Here is an 18,015-nt window from a genome sequence, read left to right on the forward strand (position 1 = left end):
CTCCAATGGACACTGTCGCAGAAACGACGTCCTCGTGTCCTACCCACCCCACTTGGATGTCTCCCCCTTCGTCCTCCACCCTCCTGTCCCCCACTACTCACTCCACGCTGTCGTCGTACTCCTCCTCTCTCATTTAGAACCACCAAGGCACTCTCGACAATGGACACTGTACCCCCCTCTCCTCACCCATAGACTCCGCACACGTCCTCTCACACTCTCACTGGTATCACTGTGACGACTCCATTGTCCGCCCTCTCACTCCTCCCCCCACCGTTCTCCTCTCCCCTCACTCCTAGTCCAACGAGGCCTACATCCTCTTTTACCAGTGCACACACAAACAATGACTTTTGGCTACTAAATGTGCTTATCTGTAATTATAAGAACAATCAGTCTATGTAGGACTAAAGGAACTTTAATAGGATTAGCAATAATTGAAGCAACTTTACGTGGAAAATAACAAATACGGTATCCTTAAGAGACTGTGATTGACAAAAATGACTCAACAGGCTCAAGTCAACGATTTAGCATTAAAAAACGAGGTGCGAATTGAAAATTCTGTCGAATTCTGATAGATATTCAAACAGTAAAGATTTATTGTGAGGAGACTCGAAGCTTGGTGAATAAAATCTCGAAAGTGCAGCACAAAGGGGATCCTAGCTAATTTAAATTCTTTGGTTGTGTGACATACATTTGGGGCAGACTGGGTGAGTAATGTGGAGGACATGACCCAATAACCAGGAAGTGGCTTAACAGTAGGAATAGCAATAAATATCCTTATTAAGAGAGGAAGGTTACAACACTTTGGACAACTCGGAGAGTCCCTCAAAGATACCGTCGCCGGAAGTGGCGCAGGACTTTTGTAGAATGACAGTGCGTGAGGCGCGATATTTGTCGAGTGCGAGACTCCTCTCGACGTACTCGATGGACATGACGTTGGGCATATCCTAGGATAGTGAAGGAGAGTACTGATTTGTTGATAAAGACGAGGAGACTGGCCCCTCTCAACTCGTCACTCTGCATGAGTCCCGCCAACTCGTCACTGGCTTCCCCAATCCGCTCGTGGTCACTCCCGTCCACGACGAATATGATGGCTAGCCTGCCAACCACACGTCTCACCTCGCACACCCACATAGTAGTGCCGCCACAGTTTACGGATCTGCTTCTGTCCCCCAATGTCCCACATCGTGAAGGATATGTTGTTGTACACCACCGTCTCCACGTTGAACCCTTCCTCTCCCCCACACACACATACCCACTGTTGGAATCGTCGTCACCACTTCCCCCAGACGCAGTTTGTACAGGATCGTTGTCTTCCCTGCTGAGTCCAGTCCCACCATCAGAATACGCGCTTCCTTCTTCCCCAACAATTTTGATATGTTGTTGAACAGGTTCTGCATTACATTCGAAAATGTGCCCCCCATTACACACCACAACCAACACACGAAACCTTCTTTTATTACTTTTTATTATTTACATTACTTTTAATAACCGACCTTATTATTATTAATTATTATAGCCAACTGTTCTACCATATCTCTTTGATTCCAGGAAGTGGCACTTCCCTATGGGCCCTCACTTTTGAAACAGATTGTGATAATAAATTTTAAAGTTATTTGCACTGACTGCATAAGGATCCCATGGATGTGAAAAACAAATCCCTATCCTGCAAGGGACAGTACAATGCTTCACGCCGTGGGCCATTATTTCCTTTAGATAACCACTCTGAGGCTAGATCAACATTTTGTTCACATATTTTCTTTGAGCATCTTTGATAAACTCAACACCCAAATTCTTCATGTCAAGAATTGCATACTTGGAGGCGAGAAATCCTGCAATTGTGGCCATATGCCATTTGTTTGTATCACACGCAGGATTCCCAATCTCCGTAACCATACTGCCGACTGTCTTTCTAACCTTCTCAGGAACTGGAAGAGTATCAATTCACTTCTGAAGGAAACTGAAGCAAGTCCTCTCCCAAGAGATTTCCGATTTAAATATAGCCTCTCTTTATTTGCAGGTTTGAGATGGAGTCTGAGAGTCGTAAGTTGTCGTATTTGATCAATACAATCAAATTCATGAGGTTCAATAAGTCCGATGTAATAATTATACAGAGAAATGGCATATTCATTTATAGCGTGGAATAAGTTGACCGCATTTAATTTCGTCTTTGAAAGCATGGTTATCCTTTTCTTAACATTTCCAAGGATAGAATCCACTACTCTTAAGGACATTACTTCCTCCATCTTCAAGTACACCTAAATAGTGATATCCTAAGACTGCTTCCAAAGTCTCGCAACAAGATAACATTTGATGCTGACTTTTCTGAATTCATCTCCAGGCCAACAAATTTAAAGATTAAGACCGAATATCTTTAGGTCATCAGTGAAGAACAAATGATTAGTAGAGTAGGTATTTGGGTCCTGCTGATTAATTTAAACATTCGGAAACATGCCATTAAGAATCCTGCTTAGTGGGTCTATCACCATCACAAACAATTGTGAGGATAGCCAGTCTCCTTGTAAAATCCAATTCCCCTTCCGTCAATATGGAGCTTTACAGTTAATTTGTTAATACAATAAAGAGATTATAATAAATTATTATTAACGTGCATATAGTTGTGGTGGGACATGGTTCAGAGAGTGCAATTGACGCGTAAGAAGCCTTACAACACGAGGTCGAACAAAAAGAAAATGTGAGTGAGAGTAGGAGATTGTGTTTATAGTATCCGGACACCGGGAGGCAGACTCACCGTGAAATATCTCACAAAGCGCAAGTCGATTGTGAAGTGTGCTGTCTGCAAGGACAAACTACGTGGAATCACTCCTGCCAGGCCTGCCACCAAGGCTCGACTGCCCAAGAAGGCCAAGACAGTGTCGAGGATATTCGGGGGGAATCGGTGTCACAAATGTGTCAAAAATACCATCAAACGTGCCTTCTACATCGAAGAACACAAAATTGTCAAAAAACTGGGCTCCACTCTCAAGAAACCCGCCGTGGTTGCTTAGACTGACCTTGTTTTAATTCCTTCTTTTCATTGGTGCCACTGTACTGTTGCTGATTCCCCTCGAAAGTACTTTTCAATCACGGACTTGCATTCTTCGGTGGTTATGTTCTTACCCTTATAATCAAATCTTTATAAGGTTGCTTAGACCGATCGGAGAACTCAAAATAGGTAAACTTCACCTGTCTCAAAACCATATGCTTTTTCTTAGACTTACATAACCTGATTAATATAAAAAGGAGATTTGTTTCCTGTTCGTTAAAATGCTCGGTTATCTAGCGATTGTAAGCTCCCTGGTTTTTAGTGTGACTTCACTGGTGGAAATTTATCCACTATTTATACATAGAATGCAACAAAACAAAAATAATAATAAACTAGATTATAAGAATGACACTTCCACACTCCAGAAAAAAGAAACTGTAATGGAGTTAAACACCTCTGTAAAAAGTCAAATAATGAATCAAAGCCTTTTGCAAAAACTTTAGGATGGAATGAAAGTTTTCGAAACGACTGATTCTAATAGAAAGACCAAGCCAACAAAAGCTATTTGACGTCGCTTACAGATATTTTAGTTCTCTATTGAATGAATAAATGAATTTATTTATTTAAAAGGAAAAGCCGAAAAAGAGAGAGAAAGTTAATGAGACAAAGTATGCCTCTTCTGCGTTATTTCCCTCATTTTTATATTTAATTTCAGATTCGAAAAGGCTCTCTCAAGAACACTTCCAATCGTTTCCGTCGCGTCTTCCAACTCTTGAGGGATAGGTTGGTTCAGCTGGAGTCCATTTGTCAATTTGATGGCATATTGTCTCGTCTTTTCGAGCTTAGCGATAATGCCATTCCTCTCAGCAGTAGGGTACCATCCCTCGAACCCGTATGTAAGCAATAGTTCGACGCACGTTTTATAAACATATAAAAACTTTTCCGGACAAAGGTGGAAGTGAATTATGCTCCTGAGAATTTGAGCGCATTTCCTTCTCGAATCGATGTATCTTAAGTAAGAACCCTTGGATCCAACTTCAACCCCAAGGTATTTCAGGTTTTCCGTTACTGTAAACCCATAGAGGTTTCTTGGCGGTTTTCGTTTAGCTCCCTGTTTTGCAATCCAAGTGGCGGTGCACTTTTCTTTTGCCAGTGTTAGTCCTTTTGATATGCATCACTCTTCCACTCTTGTCACGTATCCTTTTAATTTCCTCCACGAGATGTTTTTTCTCCACGAAGCATCGGTTATTAGTGCATGAAGGGGCGTGTTAGCATCACAAGTACTTCAGATGTAAATATCAGAGAAGGAGATTTGGTTGTTTCCCATGCAAGGTTGTGGGCACGATAATTCTTGTTTTTCCCAACCCTCTTTTTTCCATCTGATAACGATTTTCGCGTGAAATATAGTTTTAAAATAGCATTTTTGAAAAGAGATCGAGATTTTGATGAAAGTGGTTTTAATTGACTCCCCTGTGAGAAATGAAGTGGGTGGATAATCAAGTCCGTTTTTGTCCAGTTCAAGTGAATAAACAAGCTTTTTATTTCCTTAAAACAATTTCCTTCCACACTTCCGCATGACTCACAAGGCCACCCCAAAAATGCTTTTAAAATAACTAATAAATAAGGAAACACAAACAATATTCATTATTAATCATTATAATATACACTACTAATAATAGTTTGTTGTTGTGGTGTTGTGCATGTCCGTTCCTAATGATATGAGGAAATCGAATCCTAGGGGCCTTCCTGCGAAAAAGGATAAAAATAACATAACAGTGCAGGAGTGTCGTCTCTGGGGCTGGATAACAGCACAAGGACTAGTATTCATGACAATCCATTGCTGGGAATCCTACTATACCCAACTAACTTGCATTCCCTTTCGGCCATTATCGATGATGCTATTTGTGTTTCTGAAGCTGAGTGGGTGCCTCAGATTGTTTATGCCACGAAGCAAAGAATTGGGAGGATACAAGAGGTGGATGGAACCTTATCCGTGAGAAGTTTAATTCAAAATTCTCGAAGAGTGCAAGTCTCAGTCAACTCAAAGGAATGGTTAAACCAATGAGAGTGGATAATAATTATGGAAGCAATTGCCATCAGAAGCAATTTCTTGAGAGCTCAGAAATTTCCACTTTTAGAAAGTGTCTAGAAGAGTTGAATATACAAATTAAGAATATTGAATCGATTCCAAGGGATTCACGTAAACCAACTCCAAAAATTCAAAATAAATATTTGAAAACTGATATATTGACAGGATTGAATTCGGCGATATATTATATTACGAAAGATAATCATCCTAATGATATCAATAGCATTTCTGATATTCTATATGCTGCTCAATGTGCGTATTTATCTCTAACCATGAGAGACAAAGCACAGAGCACATGGGTAGAAAATATTGAAAAGAAAATTTCAAAATTATCTGCAGAATTGGAAATTGTTAAGTCCCATTCCAATCAAACACTACCTCCATCTGAAAAGCAAAAGCAAAAGTAATGGATGTCTCTGTCGCTATGGGTATAAGAAAACTAAGAAAGGTGAGCTGTCGAGGATTCAGATATTATTGCAAGACCTGATTAGGATTAACAATAAGAAAATAGAAGTTCATAATTCAAGGAAGCAATTTCGTAAGGATAATCAGTGCTTTGAATTAAATCGAAAAAGATTCTATCGAGATTTAACAAAGAAAGAGGAAGTGACGCTGTATGGATTTGATGATGAAGAATGTGTCTCTTTTTGGCAAAAAAGTCTGGAGCGAGAGAAATGGAGGCCTCAATCTTATGACGTTGTTGGAAAACGAACTACTTGTGCTGAACATATGCTTCCAGAGTTTACGGAAGAGTTTTTTGGAAATGTTATTAAGTATCTTCCTGACTGGAAGGCATGTGGATGTGATGGGATATATAACTTTTTCATTAAGAAGATGGAGTCATTACATGGATTTCTGTGTCACGAGATAACCCGAATAATTAATGGAGAGTACATGCCTGAAAGTTGGTTTTACACTGGAATAACATATTTGATTCCTAAAAAAGATGATTGTGAGACCCCGAAGGACTTACGTCCTATAACGTGTATGCCGACATTGTATAAACTTGTCACCAAATGTGTTAATGTAAAACTGGCTGATTTTGTCGAGGCATTTGGCCTAATTTCAGACAACCAACTTGGAACGAGGAAGTATTGTCAAGGCGCCAAGGAGCAAGCTCTCATTAACCAATGTTTGAACAAGGAGTACGGGAATGGCCTTTATTCTGCTTGGGTCGATGTGAAGAAAGCATATGACTCAGTTGATCATGATTTTTTGTTTCACGTTTTGGATTGTTCTGGAATCCCGCTTTGGATCGTAAACTTTGTGAAGAGCGTAGTTAAGAAGTGGGCAGTAAGCTGCATATGGAAGGTAGAAGAATTGGATCAGTGAAGTTAAACCGAGGAATTTTACAGGGAGACTCATTGTCTCCTTTACTATTTGTTATGGTATTAGATCCTCTAAGCAGGATCCTTAATTCCGTGTTTCCAAAACTTGAAATTAACCAGGAAGATCCCAATATGTTAACATATTCTACTAATCATTTCCTATTTATTGACGATCTAAAAATATTTGCTCTCAAACAAGACACTTTACTCAAAATGATGGAAGCTGTTAACGGATTTTTTAAAATTGATTGGTTTGAAACCGTATTTTATATACATAATGACAGTTTATAAGGTAAAGAAATCTAATTAAGAGGCGGAACCGCAGCCGAGAGGAGGATCGAGGAACAGTTCCCCCTTAGAACTGCGAGAAGAGATGCGCTCAAAAAGCCACATCAGTTCACGGGGGTCGTTCCTCGCCCTTCCCAATGACCTTCCGATCTTCGAGAGGAAACGGGAGAGTAGACGGGCAAAGACACCGGAAGTTTCACTGACACCGGTCGAAGATGAAACGGTCCATCAGGGAGGGTACTTAGATGCCTTCTTCGTCTCCGCCCTCTTGGCTGCTGAGCCAGCCTCGACCGCCGACAAGGAAAGACTTGAAGATGGTGGAAGCAATGTTCTTAGAATAGAGTTATGGACTCTATCTTTGAGAATGTTAGAAGAGGATAACTATGCTATCGAAAACAAAACTCAACTCTGTGAATCTGTTTCGTGCTATAAATGAATATGCATTGTCACAATATAATTATTATATTGGGCTAATCAATATTGAACCTTCTGAATTTGATGATATTGACAGACAAATACGGCAATTGCTTACGTCGCTCAGATTACATCTCAAACCTGCAAATAAAGAGAGACTGTATTTTAAACCGGAAGGCTCTTGGAAGAGGGCTTTCATCAGTTGCTTTCAAAAGTGAACTAATGCTCTTTCAGTTCCTTACGAGTCTGGAAAATATGTCAACTATATGCTTACGGAGGGCGGGGATTCTGCGTGTAATTAAAATGAATAAATGGCATTTGGCTATGATCGCAGGATTTCTATCCTCCAAATATGCAATTATTGATAAGAAGAGTATTACTATGGAGTCTCTAAAGTCCAGTCAGATACAATATTTACAAAAGAAAATTAGTTCTAAAGCACTACATTCTGTGCTTTTCAAATGTGTGATGATGAACCTAATGTTGATTTACCTGCATCCTCAGAATGGCTATCTAATGGAAATAATGGGCCACGAAGTGAAGCATTGTATTGTCTTCTGCAAGATCGAAACTTGTTCTTTTACATCCGCTGACTCATTATGCAATCATTGTAAGAAAAGCAAGAAAACTGTTGACCACATGGCTACTCAGTGTGGTAAAATGCTCAACAGTGATTATCTCCGGAGACACAACGAAGTTGTGAAGTGTATTCACCTTAACTTGTGCCGAATGTATGGACTCAAAAAAGCAAGACGATTGAAGGGACATTCTGCAGTCAACACTGTCGACGGGAAAAGTTGAAATCAGGGTTGATTGTACAATTCTCACCGAAACAAAAGTAGAATATAACAAGCCAGATATCTTTGTCCACGACAAAGTCAGAAACGAAATAAATCTAATTGAAGTGGGTATTACTTCACAGGATCGCCTCAAGCAAGTGGAGGTTGAAAAGTGTCACAAGTATGACCTATTGGCAAGTGAGCTTTCGCTTCTGTATAGCTGTCAAGTAAAAATAATTCCTGTGGTTATGACATGGGATGGAGTTGTCTCGAAATGCTTCAAAATTATATGAAGAAAAACTATCTATTGAAGCAGGAACGAGGACATACATCCAATCCGTTGTACTGAAAAGAACGCTCGAGAGTATGATGATCGAACACAAGCACGGAATGAAGGTATCTGGTGAAGAATACGCTTCTGCTTCCAACCGGTATGTGGAGATGGCATGCAAAAATGAAGACGACCCAATGAATGCTAAAGAAGATGCAATGGTGAATCAGATGTGGTAGTGGGGAGTAAGAGGCAGCTGGAAGTAGACTCTTCTTCCAAGAGAAGGAGAGTGGATATCAGCGAGCTGGAGTGAGATCTGCTTAGTTTCTGATTAACTATTAATTATTATTGGTTTAAAAACGGATATAGTTTTTTTTACACTACTAATCGATTAAACTTTTCAAAACAGTCATCTCCAAAAACGATGGCCAGACATTTTGTATGACCACGCACCTGTCCATCAAGTACATACAGTATGGTCCAAAAATAGACACCTTGTTTTTTTGTCGAAAAAGTCTTATATCTGCTAAAATAATACATTTATTAATATTTTTGGTGAAATATCTGTTTTAGAGTTTAATGAATTCATTTATAGAAAATCGAAATGAATTTAATTATACCAATATACAGTGAATCCTCGCAAATTGGCCACCTCGCAAATTGCCAATTTTTAAATTGGCCAATTTTTTCACAATTTACTAAGAAAAAAATTAATTTTCTTAGTAAATTGGCCAATTCTCAAATTGGCCACAATTTTTGAATTATTATTTTTTTTAATTAGAAAATAAACTATTTTTTAATCACATGTCTTATAAAATTTCTCGTGGACGTTATACTCGGCTCACTTTTCTTGAAAAAACACAAATTATAAACTACAAGGAAGAAAATGACAGTGTTTCGTGTCAGCTTCTGGCTGACAGATTCTCACATTTATTCCACAAGACGATCTCGAGAAAGACGATCAATAATCTACTGCTTAATAAAGACTCTATTTTACGGGATTCGAAAATCTATCAAAATTCGTATAAAGCTGCTCACAAACCAAAATTTCCTACGCTTGAAGAAAAATTGATCGAATGGATGGATACAATAGAGTCTAAAGGTATTAATTGAAAACCAATTTTTAGGTGGTTTTTTGAATGATTCCTTAATATCGTAAGGCTGCGCATTTTGCCGAAGAGCTACAACTTAGTAACTTTAAAAATTCTAATGGATTTCTGGCAAAATCAAAAAGAGACACGGTTTTAGAATGCTAAAATTACATGGAGAGATGCGAACAGATAAAGTAGTTGACATTAATTCTTTTCGTGAAGAATTTAAAGAAATTTCTAAATCGTATAAGCCTGATCTAATTTATAATTTGGATGAAACTGCATTATACTACAAGCTTATTCCATCGAAAAGCGTATGCAGAAACAGATTCCAAGGATACAAAAATTTAAAGACCGTGTGTCTATTATGCTTTGTTCAACATGACCGGAAGTCATAAATTGAAACCTGTGATGATTGGAAAACCAAAAATGCCTAGATGTTTTAAAAATTTTGACTATGGATGTCTTGTCTCATATTATAGCTCACAGAAAGCTTGGATGACTGGATCTATTTTTATTGATTGGATTATTAGCTTTGATCTCCAGCTTAAAATTAAAAAGAAGAAAATTTTATTGCTAATAGACCACTGTCCTGCACATTCTATTCCTCAAAACTTGGATTGTATTAAGATTTTATTTTTTCCTAAAAATTCTACTGGATTACTACAACCAATGGATATTGGAATTATAAAAACCTTCAAGACTCATTTCATGAGAAGAAAGCTACAGTACTTAACTGATTTGCTGGAGACTGAAAATATTTCTGTATACAATTCATACAAAAAATTGACATTAAAAGATGCAATTTTGTTTGTTAATATGGCTTGGGATGACGTATCTACTGAAACTATTCAAAATTGTTTTAAGATTTTAAATGAATCTAATCACGAAAATACATTAATTGAACATTATGAGACTGAAATTGAAAGAACTGACATTTTCGATCCTCTAATGAGCGAAGATTTTCTAAATATCGAAAACACAGAAGATCAAGATATAAACGAAAATTGTTTACAAGAGGATCAAGAGTCTGAAATTAGCGACGAAGAGACAAAAATCATATATCCACTCGATAGAAAAGATATTGCAAAGACATTAACTAGAATAGAAAGGCAACTTTACTGTAATGCAGAAAATGAGAATGATGTTTCGCTGATTACTGCAATAAGAAAATACAAAGAAAATGTAAAAAGAGCAAAATAAAAAGGAATTAGGGATTGAATTTTATTTTAATAAAATTTAAACGTGTTTATTTTATTTTTAAATATTGATTTTTTTCAAATTGGCCATTTTCTCAAATTGGCCATAAAATCTCTATGTACCCAAAAATGGCCAATTTGCGAGGATTCACTGTATTTTAAAAAATTAATGAATTTTTAATGGTCCATAAATAGTACACCCTTCAAAATTCAACATCTGTTGTGCTTAAAATTACCTAATAAAGTTTTATTTATATACAAAAATATTTTTATTTTAGTTTATTGTTTTTTTATTTTTTTAAAGTAATTATTTAACTAAATAATTATCTTATTGTCAAAATAATTAACATGAACTTTCGTAATGTTGATCTCTCTTCAGATATTTAAAATCGTATTATTTCCATACACGAGGACAACTATGGATACAAAAAAATTGCCAAAAAACTTGAGATTAGCAAGAACACCGTTGCTAGATTGTACAAAAAATACCGAAAAAACGGAATAAACGGCATTTTAAATCGAGAAAGAGGGAGACCGAAGAAGTTATCTATCAGATCTATCCGTCTAATCAGACGTTCTGCTGAAAAAATCCAAGAATCTCTTCATCTGCAATTGCAAAACAATTGGAATCTTATTCTGTTATTAAAATATAAAAAACTACAATAAAAAGGAGACTACATGAATGCAATTTATATGGCTGATACTTCGAAGGAAACCGTTATTGTCAAAAAGGTACAAAAGAAACCGTTACAATTTGCAAAAAAATATGTAGGCAAAAATATGGATTTTTGGAATAGAATTCTGTGGTCAAATGAGACCAAAATCAATTTGTTCAGATCAAATGGAATTAAGCATATGTGGCGCAAAAATGGCGGTGCACTAAATCCAAAATGCATAGTATCTACAATGAAACATGGCGGCGGAAATATAAAGATATGTGGATTTATGAGCTTCCAAGGACCTGGTGAACTTTATACCATAAATGGAATCATGAATGCAGACATGTACATTAATATACTTGAGAAAAAAATGATGCCCTTTATCAACGATCATTCAGAAAATCCGAATTTCCAACAAGATACGATCCGAAGCATACTGCAAAGAAGACTAAAAGTTTTTTGACAGAAAAAAAAAATTTGCCAGATTTAAATCCAATTGAAAACATGTGGAGCTATTTAAAAAGAAAAATCGAAACATTTGACGTCATAAATAAAAAAAATGATAATAAGATAATTATTTAATTAAATAATTACTTTAAAAAAATAAAAGAACATAAACTAAAAATAAAAATATTTTTGTATATTAAATAAAACTTTATTAGGTAATTTTAAAGCACAACAGATGTTGAATTTGTTAAGGGTGTACTATTTATGAGCCGGCAGTTTTTTACGTTTTGTTAATAAATGTTAAATAAATTGAATTTTGGTCTTAAAAAATTAAAAATTAACAACTCAGACTTAAAAAAAACTAAATGCAAAAAAAAAAGTTCAGATAATTAATTATTAGTACGGAAAATGGATTTTTTCGTCAGAAAAACAAGGGGTGTACTATTTTTGGACCATACTGTATGTACTTGCAGATTTTTTCCGCAACATCCTGTGGCAATACTCACACCGATCACGTTCAAATTCAAGTTCCAGAAAAAATAATCTTTACGAATGCTGTATTCAAATCTTTCTCATCAAATTTCCACATTATCACAACAGAAACTAGTAAATATTTTATTTACACTTTTAAATTTTTAATAGAATATAATAAAATTTAATATAATAAATTCTAATACAATTCTAATTTTGTTAATTTCAATCAAAATGTTAATTTCCTCTGTCATTCAATTGTTGGAAATAAGAAGTAATAGATGGGCTTATTCGGTCAAGAATGGACAGGAAAACTCCTGCAAATCTCGCAATGGAACACCACTACGCCCCCATCCGGGAACAAACTTCCGAGGAAGACCACGAATCACTCTACCAACCCTCCAGGACCTAACTTTGATTGGAAAAGGGCTGAAATCAGCAGACGATCTTGAGCACCTGAGGGAACTATCGAGGAACAGAGGAAAGCGATTAACAAAACGCATCCAGGAGAGGGTGGCACAAGCGAGATAACTTTGTTATTTTGCGGTGTGCTTATTAATAATACAATTGCTGGATTTCTATAGATCTGGCCGCTCTACTACGAAAAATCTGTCTCTTAATTTATGGGTATAGAATGAACATCCTTCTTTTGATATACCAAAGGCCTTTGATTGTTTTTCAAAAAAGAAGCCTTGACAGTGGTTTTTGCTTATTTGTTGTCTGTGTTCCCGTCCCAGATCACTTAATTTAGTTCAAATAGAAGATCTAAAGAGAGAGTCCTACTTCATGTTAGAATTTTATCAAAAAATAAATTCGTTGGGACCATTAAATTTGTCTTGGAATGTGCTGGTTTACATTTATTTATCACTAGTCTTTAACTGGCATTTCGATAAATCAATTCCACAATAATTTTTTTCTCTTGTTAATAAAGTTATTTAGTGTTCAACATTAATTCTCACTCGAGAGAGGCCGCCACCTCGGAAGAATTAAAAACGATCCCCACGTGCTTAATCGACTTTTTAGAGAGAACAGTCTCTCAATTCTCTCTGCGGCTACTAGTCGATTGTTTTTTGTTACTTAATAAAATAATATCCCTTCAAAAAAATTAGCGTGTGGTTCACCAATTCAATTGTAATTCAGGCTGACTTAACGCTTAATGGCACTTTATGCTCACAGGAAAAGAATCATTAAAACAGGAAAAGAACTTTCTGGCGACATTCTCGTCATGGGACGACGGACTTTACTGAACCCCCCCGGAGGACATCCGCAGCCCGCAAAAGGAGAAATCACTTTACGTCTCTCTAACTAAACATTATTGGGATTAAAGGAAAATCAGAGAAATGCGCTCACGACTGAAAACTAACGTGACTTGATACAAGAGATTATCTCCTAACGATCCTACGCACTTATACCCCGAGGCTATCAGGGTGGACCGTAAAGCGAAAGAAGACAGTGGCCTGCCAACGCTAATTAGAAAGAACTTGAAATCTACACACGTTTCCTCAGAAGTGAAAAATCTTATCGAAGCTGATGAGGCTTCTGAGATAATCGGAATCTGACTTGGTAGAACGAAGGGGCGATTATTGCTGGTTAATATGTACATTCAACCCCCTGGCTCTAGTCCAAGGATTTATAGCCTCCCAAATTTGTCTAAACTGCCATGCGTCGATGGATCATCTTATGGGAACTTTAATGCGAAACACCCCCTTATCGATGTCATCTCAGTTTCTCATACGAGAGGAAAACTTTTACTTTCTCATTTGGATATCTTAACAATTCTGAACAATCAATTGAATAACACAACGACTCCCCTCAGAGTGACAGATAAGTCTACGTCACCTGATGTAACTCTCTACTCTTCATCTCCCTCATCGTCTATGGCTGCGTTTCTCAACCTTTTTTTAACGGGGACCCCCAAAGTGCTTTAAAAAAATTTCAGGGACCCCCTAGTGTCGATTAAATCAAATCTTACTAATAAAAATTCATAATGTAATTAAACTGCCTAATGGGACTTTTGTTCTGGCATTTTAGAAATTAAAATATAAAAGTTCGGCTTTGTCTCAGATAGGGCAATACGCAAATATCTTCTACTTTAAGACTATATCGATACTTTGACTTAAAATATGCAAGATGTGCATTGCCGTTTCACACAGATATGTTGTGTGAAATGAAATTATTTTCTCTAGTGCTATTGAACTGAGTAATGGATATACAGCACTTAGTTCACACCAGAATTCTATTAATGTACTGTGTCACCGTCCAGAGAATGGACACTTTCAAAAATGTCATTTATTTAAAATTTTTCCACCTAAAACATACCCTAATTTATTCCAAGTCCCATTTTGAGTGATTTTGAATGGTTTTTGTGCCTTTTGTGAAAATCAGATAGACGACAAAACGGAGCTCACTGCTGGCCCTGTGAGTACTCTCTACTGTTTGTGCTCTACTTTGTGGCCGCCTTGCAAAAGCTGAGAAGCTCATATGTGCCGCGTGCTTTCGGAGCGGCAATCCATATGAAACACATAAAGTAATAGGATAAAAGTGAATTTAATTTTATTATAAACTTTATAAAAGTTTGCGACTTTTGCTTGTTCGGATTCTGGAAAGAATTTAAAATGGTCACGTGCATACACAAATCCTATGCAACGAATATGCCCATAGTGATTCCTTCCAAGCATAAAAGTATTTGCCGAAGCTTTTCGGACAAGTCGACCACAAAACAGCATCTTCTGGGGTGTCCATCAGCGAATGTATGCATTGTGACTCTCTTGTTGAGGAGGTTGTTCGCCTTTAAATACTCTTTGTGGCCAGGTGAAAACATATGTTGAATTTCCGGACTTGAAAAAGTGAATTTATCGCGATGACAGCAACTTTTTATAAATTTTCATTAATTCTTCATCAGTATAACCTAGCAATGTAATTAATAAAAATAACCTGTATTGTTTATATTAAAATCCATTTAACAAGAACGCCACAACAACAAAGGAAACAAAATTTATTTAAATGTATATTTTAATTAAAAAATAATAAATTAAAAAATAATTTTAACAAATTAAAAAAATATATAGTTTTTTTATTGAATTTTTATATAATTTGAAAATCGTAAAAAAATTAAAGACAATTTATAGTTCAAAAAACGTTTTTTAGCACGCGGTTGCGCACGTTGGTTTCTATTAGTGTGTTGCGTTGGCCACCAGAATCACCTAATCTAAGGATTTCCTTCAGATGTATGCATATGTCTGTTGTAACGGAGTCGGTTCTACTCCCCTTTCCGAACATAACGGCGACGGCTCAGACTTGTGCACATTCCCTGTTGGATCTTCAATGGAAAGGGTTTTCTGGAGACAATGATCTTCTTAATTAGTTCGGATACTTGTTCTCTCATTTTCTTTTTTTCTCTAAACAATAAATCAAATAAAAAAAATTTATAGTTTATGGAAAAGTGTTAGATTAATCGATGCGAGGGCCAGCGGCCTGGCGGATCGCCAAACTGTTTCATTAAAATTCAAAAATTTATAGTTTTAATTGATAAAATTTTTTTTTCATTTAATGTGTTTAAAAAGTGTTAAAAGATTAAACGATGGGAGGGCCAGCGGCCTGACGCATCGCCAAACTGTTTCCCCTGATAACGGCGACCGAGAACCGCTGGAAAAGCTAGTCCACCTCCCGATAAAATTACTTATAAAGTTAAAATAATTAGTTGCAGTATTTTGTTACGTCAACCTAGGCGTCTTAGGGCCACCGTTTAGTGCACGGAGGGCAGGTCAGTCTACAACAGGCATCGGGATGTTTCTGTCAACTCGGATTTCCACAAATTCGTTGGTGGTAACAGATTGGACTAATATTAAAAGCCGATATTTCAACCAATTCACTGTCTTTTTAATAAAAAATATTTACAACTAAAATAAATAAAATATATTCGAGGCAAAAAGAAAATCTCTTGTTTCTTGAAAGAGAATTATCTCCAATTTTTCTTTGATCTTGTTTCTCAAAACCATACTGAAATTTCAGACTTTGGCGTCTTTGAAGTTGTAGTCATAACATTACATAGTGATTAAAGTGATATTTATGAATATTTTAGCGTGCTAAGTTAATAACAATGTTTTGAGTGGTGGCTTAAAATTTTATAATTTTGTTTTAGAATCCAAAAAGTTTCACAACAGTGGTAGCCATACCTTTATGTGGGAGGGGTTGTTCTCGGTTCAGATACTAGAGTGACCTATCTTCCAAATACTCCCGACGAATACTGTAATGAATTGTTGTATTGACAAATCAGATGATGACAATTTGATCAAAATCTCCCAGATAACTAATACACCCCTCGACATTAAAATCCGAACACTTAATTTTTAGCAAATTTTTAATCATTTTTAATAAAAGAATTTATTTGAGCTTCTTTATTTGTATTATTTTAACTATTTATATATTTAAATATATATTCGAACATATAATTTTCAAAATTAAAGCAGAAACGTGTTTTCTAGTGACAAAAAATTCCGAACGGTATTTTGTTCAACTCGCAGAATACAATTTTTATTAGACAGAAATGAATAATTTCAAAAAAGGACAAATTATATCTTTATATAATCAAAATTTCTCCTATAAAATGATTTCGGACATCGTAAATATACCGAAGACAACTGTTTGGGAGTTTGTTAAAAAATATCTAAAAACCGGGATTACGTGCAGAAAGGCTGGATCTGGAAGGCCACCCAAGTTCAGTCAAGATGAAATTAGGATTCTTTTATCATTATCAACTGATAATTTTTGAACCGCAGCTACCTTGTCTTCAGAAATGGAAAAAATTACACAAAAAAAAGTCTGAGCACGCACAATAACAAGAATTCTAAACTCAAAAGGTTTGTATGGACGAGTTGTAAAGAAACGACCATTTCTAAGTTCAAAAAATATTGCTCTCAGATATGGAATATCTAAAAAATTTCTTGCAATTTCCGACAGCGGATGGAGGAAAGTTATTTTCTCCGACGAATGTAGTTTTGAACTTTTTTCCCATTCAAGACGAATGTATCAATACAGAAAAAAAGGGAATAAGTTGAGATATGCGAAGATAATACCTAGTTTTAAGTTTGGTGGAGGGAAAGTTCTTGTTTGGGGCTGTTTTTCGTATTTCGGAATGGGGAAATTAGTTTTTATTGATGGAAAAATGAACTCTGGGGAATATATTAATATTCTGGCAAATAATCTTGAAGATTCATCGAATAAAATGGGATTGAGCGACTATATATTCCAACAAGATAATTATTAAGATGATGGAACTGAAAAATTTATAAAATCGGATTAAAAAGTTGTTTTAATCCAATAGTACAAAACTGAATTATTGTATTTTGAACTATAGTGATCTAAAACAGATGTTTAGCCTAAATTCCAGTCTTTTTGACGAATTTAATTTAAAAAATCCACCTAACTTCATTTTGCGAGAATAAATTTTTCTTTGATCTTATTTCTTAAAACCATACTACAATTTCATACTCTACCGTCTTTGATGTTGTAGTTATAATTCTACGTCGCGATTAAAGTGATATTTATGAATATACCAACGTGTTAGATAGATAAAAATGTTTCGAATGGTAGCTTTGAATTTTCTAATTTCGTCTTAGAATCATATAAGTATGACAACTGTGGTGACCATACCCTATCTTGGAAGGGTTGTTCTTGCTGCAGATAGCAGAGTAACCCAAGATGCGAATACTCCCAACAAAAGCTGTAATAAATTGTCGGACTAACAAATTAGATAATGACAGGTCAAACAAAATATTTCAAATTACGAACAACTCAACTATTGGGTTCACGGGGAACATGCACGTTTATGAGAAATTGTTGGGTGCATGTCGTCTTAATTATTTGTATTTTTCTGATTAATTTGTGTCACAGGCTGGATAATGCCCTGGGTTGGATAATACCCCCTTAAAATTTTTTTTAAAATCAAACGAAAATAACCTGATAATTAATTAAAAATAACTTGATAATGGAATTAA

General features: G+C 35.9%; 2 protein-coding genes across 2 annotated transcripts; one reads left to right on the forward strand and one right to left on the reverse strand.

The window, feature by feature from the left end:
• Positions 1-785: 785 nt before the first annotated feature.
• On the reverse strand, positions 786-1,438 carry LOC115230194 (ADP-ribosylation factor 3-like). The gene is made up of 2 exons (XM_036499544.1): positions 1,275-1,438; positions 786-1,231 (listed from the first exon to the last, which is right to left on the reverse strand). Exons 1-2 carry the CDS (start codon positions 1,419-1,421, stop codon positions 1,064-1,066), a joined length of 315 nt encoding a protein of 104 aa, XP_036355437.1. The 5' UTR covers positions 1,422-1,438; the 3' UTR covers positions 786-1,063.
• A 1,166-nt stretch (positions 1,439-2,604) lies between these two features.
• LOC115230195 (60S ribosomal protein L34-like) lies at positions 2,605-3,036 on the forward strand. The gene is made up of 2 exons (XM_029800403.1): positions 2,605-2,692; positions 2,723-3,036. The coding sequence occupies exons 1-2, from the start codon at positions 2,628-2,630 to the stop codon at positions 3,003-3,005; spliced, it is 348 nt and encodes a 115-aa protein (XP_029656263.1). The 5' UTR covers positions 2,605-2,627; the 3' UTR covers positions 3,006-3,036.
• The last annotated feature ends 14,979 nt before the right edge of the window (positions 3,037-18,015 follow it).

This window comes from Octopus sinensis, unplaced genomic scaffold, assembly GCF_006345805.1.
Source record: "Octopus sinensis unplaced genomic scaffold, ASM634580v1 Contig14832, whole genome shotgun sequence".
Taxonomy (NCBI): Eukaryota; Metazoa; Mollusca; class Cephalopoda; order Octopoda; family Octopodidae; genus Octopus; species Octopus sinensis.

What these genes read in the sequence shown, in the direction of transcription:
- LOC115230194 (XM_036499544.1), bottom strand. Translation starts at nt 1,421, where the DNA reads ATGGGGGGCACATTTTCGAATGTAATGCAGAACCTGTTCAACAACATA. An exon ending in AACTGCGTCTGGGGGAAGTG is followed by an intron (nt 1,232 to 1,274) that starts GTGACGACGATT and finishes TGTGGGGGAGAG; the next exon opens with GAAGGGTTCAACGTGGAGAC.
- LOC115230195 (XM_029800403.1), top strand. Translation starts at nt 2,628, where the DNA reads ATGGTTCAGAGAGTGCAATTGACGCGTAAGAAGCCTTACAACACGAGG. An exon ending in AGGTCGAACAAAAAGAAAAT is followed by an intron (nt 2,693 to 2,722) that starts GTGAGTGAGAGT and finishes TTGTGTTTATAG; the next exon opens with TATCCGGACACCGGGAGGCA.